The sequence below is a fragment of the Heptranchias perlo genome, unplaced genomic scaffold (genome assembly GCF_035084215.1).
Source record: "Heptranchias perlo isolate sHepPer1 unplaced genomic scaffold, sHepPer1.hap1 HAP1_SCAFFOLD_47, whole genome shotgun sequence".
In the NCBI taxonomy this organism is placed as follows: Eukaryota; Metazoa; Chordata; class Chondrichthyes; order Hexanchiformes; family Hexanchidae; genus Heptranchias; species Heptranchias perlo.
In genome coordinates this window covers 2191551-2195642 of record NW_027139484.1, presented here as the reverse complement: position 1 = coordinate 2195642, position 4092 = coordinate 2191551, and the positions used below count along the sequence as shown (strand labels likewise).

Here is a 4092-nt window from a genome sequence, read left to right as displayed (position 1 = left end):
ATGGATCCTTGTAAACAAGTGGGGATTTTACAGTCTTTATCAGATCAGTAAATACAGGTCACTGAAAGAGTCTGATAATTTAATTGCAATAAATGATATTTATTGCTGTTTTTCTCACTGCCTGAGATACGTCCATTCAAGAGGTTCCTTCTCCCTGTTACTTACACGGAGACTGACACTAACTGCAGCAGTCTGTGTGTCGGAGCATCCCACCCTCTTACCGAGGTGTGGGGGCTAGTGACGGTCACCGGACTGTCAATGTGTGTAGGAGAGGGAAGCAGGAACACCAAACATTCAGTAACAAAGAGCAAAACACAGCTTTTGGGCCGTCATCCGCCAGTGGGCGAACTGAGCTTTCACCGCAGGACGTCGGTCCGTTATCTTAACTCATCAATGACCCAGCCCTTCACACTCTCCAACACATCCACCATCTCTTCACCCAGCTGGCAGCACTCGTGCCTCTGAGTCAGAAGGTCGTGGATTCAGGCACCTCGCTCATTAATCCAGGCCGGCACTTCAGTGGGATTTGGGAACTAAAATCTGCCGGTAAAAATGTTCAAATCTAACGGGTTGTGGGGTATTAGCCCAGGAGTGCAGACACACACGGCCAGCGGTGGGGCCTCACACAAAGCGGGATGCTCCTGGGTTAACCAAAGGCAGTGAACCCGGGAATTTCCCATAATCTGGTCCCTGTGTGTGAATCCCCGCTCGGGGAGGGAACTTCAGAAAAATTCCCCAAAAACTGTCGAGCCGTCACACCTGAAATAAATGTAGAGCCAGTTCAATGGGAATAAAGAGAGAGAGACTCCCCTCCCCTATAAACTAGGAGTAAAGGGACATTTAAGACTTGTAACTGGACAGAATAAACTCTACTTGTCACATAAAATCCTGGGGCACGGATTTTACAGCAGCCGTTAGCGCTGTTTCACAATATAACTCACTCCGAGATATTTTCGACATTAATATAATATTGCATAAAGGAGAGGTAATCATCGCTTTATCTTTTAATTCGGAGAAAATCGCTCCATTCCCATAAATCTGGGAAATTACCACCAGCAGAAATGAGACAAGTTTCACCAAACATGACGGGACCGGTCATTGACCTCCAGGAGGGTAATTCTGATCATCAGGGAATGAGACCGGACTGAGGGACATTTAAAGGCTTCACACAGACAGCACTTTATTTAATAAATACATTTACTGAATATATGGGGAGTTGGACAGAGTGAGATTCATTGTCAGTGACAGGGAAATCTGGTTATTAATTTCCTGAAGATTTTTCAGTGTTTCCTGTAATATCAGAGATAAATTGTGTCAGATCGGGGATTGGATTCAGTTTGTTTCTCACTCTCTGTCTGTTTGTGTTTATGATGTGGAGATGCCAGTGATGGACTGGGGTTTCACATCGTTCACCTGACGAAGGGGGAAGCCTCCGAAAGCTTGTGAATTTAAAATAAAATTGCTGGACTATAACTTGGTGTTGTAAAATTGTTTACAATTGTTTGTGTTTAGACTGGGATGCAATAAACTGGGAGATTCAGGAGTGAAACTACTGTCTGCGGCTCTGAGGAACCCGGACTGTAAAATACAGACATTGGGGTAAGTATCAGACTGTGTGAGATTGTGTTTATAATAACTGGATGATGAACACCCTGCATTAATGTCAGTATAAAAAATAATAATACAAATAAACACTGAGAAACTTCTCTGATTGCTGTTATTTCTTTCTCTGTCTCTGTCTCTCTCTGATCTCCAGGTTATGGGAAAACGGACTCACAGCTTCTTGTACCTTGGATCTGTCCTCCGCTCTCAGTACAAACCGGTCACTGACTGGTCTGGACCTGAGTAATAATAAACTGGGAGATTCAGGAGTGAAAATACTGTCTGCGGCTCTGAGGAACCCGGACTGTAAAATACAGGACTTGGAGTAAGTATCAGACTGTGTGAGATTGTGTTTATATTAACTGGATGTCTAACACTGTACATTACGATTGGTATCAGCAATAGAGTTATTAATAAACACTGGAGATTTACTATTATTTCTCTCAATTTGATCCCCAGTCTATGGGCTAACGATCTCACAGGTTCTTGCAGCGAGGATCTCTCCTCCGCTCTCAGTACAAACCGGTCACTGATGGTTCTGAACCTGAGTAATAATAAACTGGGAGATTCAGGAGTGAAACTACTGTCTGAGGCTCTGAGGAACCCGGACTGTAAAATACAGAAACTGGAGTAAGTATCAGACTGTGTGAGAATGTGTTTATAATAACTGGATGTCTGACACTGTACATTATTAGTATCAGTAATATAGTTATGAATAAAAACTGTACATTATTGTTAGTATCAGTAATGGTGTTATTAATAAACACTGGGGATTTACTCTGATTCCTGTTATTTCTGTCTCTCTGATCCCCAGTCTGGATGGTGTCGATCTCACAGATTCTTCTGCTGAGGATCTCTCCTCCGCTCTCAGCACAAACCGGTCACTGACGGATCTGTCCCTGGGATCAAACTCCTTCACAGACCGATCTGTCCCCGCTCTCCGCTCCCTCATACTGACCCGCAGGAGTCTGGAGCGGATCTGGTGAGTGTTTGTGTCAAAGTTCAATCTAATAAATAAAATATCAATGGGATTCTGTCCCTTTTATGGGTAATGTTAGTCTGTAATTATTATTGAAATATTAACCCCAGTCTCCCTGTTATTTACACTGTTGTTCAATCTGTTTATTTTCTGTTTAATCTTTAATCTGTTTCAGGCTGAGGGCGAATCAGTTCAGTTCAAACGGAAAGAGACACCTGGAGTCACTGCGGGAATCCAGACCAGGACTGAGTGTGGGAGTGTGAACATTTCAATTTATAACCATTCCTGGTCTCATTATATGAACATTTCAATTTATAACCATTCCTGGTCTCATTATATGAACATTTCAATTTATAACCATTCCTGGTCTCATTATATGATCATTTCAATTTATAACCATTCCTGGTCTCATTATATGAACATTTCAATTTATAACCATTCCCGGTCTCATTATATGAACATTTCAATTTATAACCATTCCTGGTCTCATTATATGAACATTTTTGGCCGATTCTCTGTCCCTCCCCTTTAACTGGCCGCGCTCCAGGTTTAAATCCGAACGGCCCTTTAACGGTTTCCAGCTCGAGCTGAGCGAGCGTCGTCTCCCATTGTGACGTCAGAGGCCCAGCGACAGGGTCACGAGACTCAGTCACCCGGTCCCCCAGCGCTGATTCTGCCGGATATCCGGGGCTGGATGGTCACCAATGGGGCACTGGGTCAATGGACAGACAGGAAGGGCCCAGGGTGGGGCTCAGTCTGGGCTGCAGTGGGACACTGGGTCAATGTACAGACAGGAAGGGCCCAGGGTGGGGCTCAGTCTGGGCTGTAGAGGGACACTGGGTCAATGTACAGACAGGAAGGGCCCAGGGTGGGGCTCAGTCTGGGCTGCAGTGGGACACTGGGTCAATGTACAGACAGGAAGGGCCCAGGGTGGGGCTCAGTCTGGGCTGCAGTGGGACACTGGGTCAATGTACAGACAGGAAGGGCCCAGGGTGGGGCTCAGTCTGGGCTGCAGTGGGACACTGGGTCAATGCACAGACAGGAAGGGCCCAGGGTGGGGCTCAGTCTGGGCTGCAGTGGGAGACTGGTTCAATGTACAGACAGGAGGGGCCCAGGGTGGGGTTCAGTCTGGGCTGCAGTGGGACACTGGGTCAATGTACAGACAGGAAGGGCCCAGGGTGGGGCTCGGTCTGGGCTGCAGTGGGACACTGGGTCAATGTACAGACAGGAAGGGCCCAGGGTGGGGCTCAGTCTGGGCTGCAGTGGGACAGTGGGTCAATGTACAGACAGGAAGGGCCCAGGGTGGGGATCAGTCTGGGCTGCAGTGGGACACTGGGTCAATGTACAGACAGGAAGGGCCCAGTGTGGGGCTCAGTCTGGGCTGCATTGGGACACTGGGTCAATGTACAGACAGGAAGGGCCCAGGGTGGGGCTCAGTCTGGGCTGCAGTGGGACACTGGGTCAATGTACAGACAGGAAGGGCCCAGGGTGGGGCTCAGTCTGTGCTGCAG

At 47.1% G+C, this 4092-nt stretch overlaps 1 protein-coding gene across 1 annotated transcript; it reads left to right on the top strand.

Annotated features, from left to right (window-relative positions):
* The first annotated feature begins 1507 nt into the window (after positions 1-1507).
* Positions 1508-2989, top strand: LOC137313377 (ribonuclease inhibitor-like). Its single transcript, XM_067979512.1, has 5 exons — positions 1508-1599; positions 1757-1927; positions 2062-2232; positions 2417-2584; positions 2757-2989. Exons 3-5 carry the CDS (start codon positions 2135-2137, stop codon positions 2842-2844), a joined length of 354 nt encoding a protein of 117 aa, XP_067835613.1. The 5' UTR covers positions 1508-1599; positions 1757-1927; positions 2062-2134; the 3' UTR covers positions 2845-2989.
* Positions 2990-4092: the final 1103 nt, after the last annotated feature.

What these genes read in the sequence shown, in the direction of transcription:
- LOC137313377 (XM_067979512.1), top strand. Translation starts at nt 2,135, where the DNA reads ATGGTTCTGAACCTGAGTAATAATAAACTGGGAGATTCAGGAGTGAAA. An exon ending in TGTAAAATACAGAAACTGGA is followed by an intron (nt 2,233 to 2,416) that starts GTAAGTATCAGA and finishes TCTGATCCCCAG; the next exon opens with TCTGGATGGTGTCGATCTCA. An exon ending in AGGAGTCTGGAGCGGATCTG is followed by an intron (nt 2,585 to 2,756) that starts GTGAGTGTTTGT and finishes AATCTGTTTCAG; the next exon opens with GCTGAGGGCGAATCAGTTCA.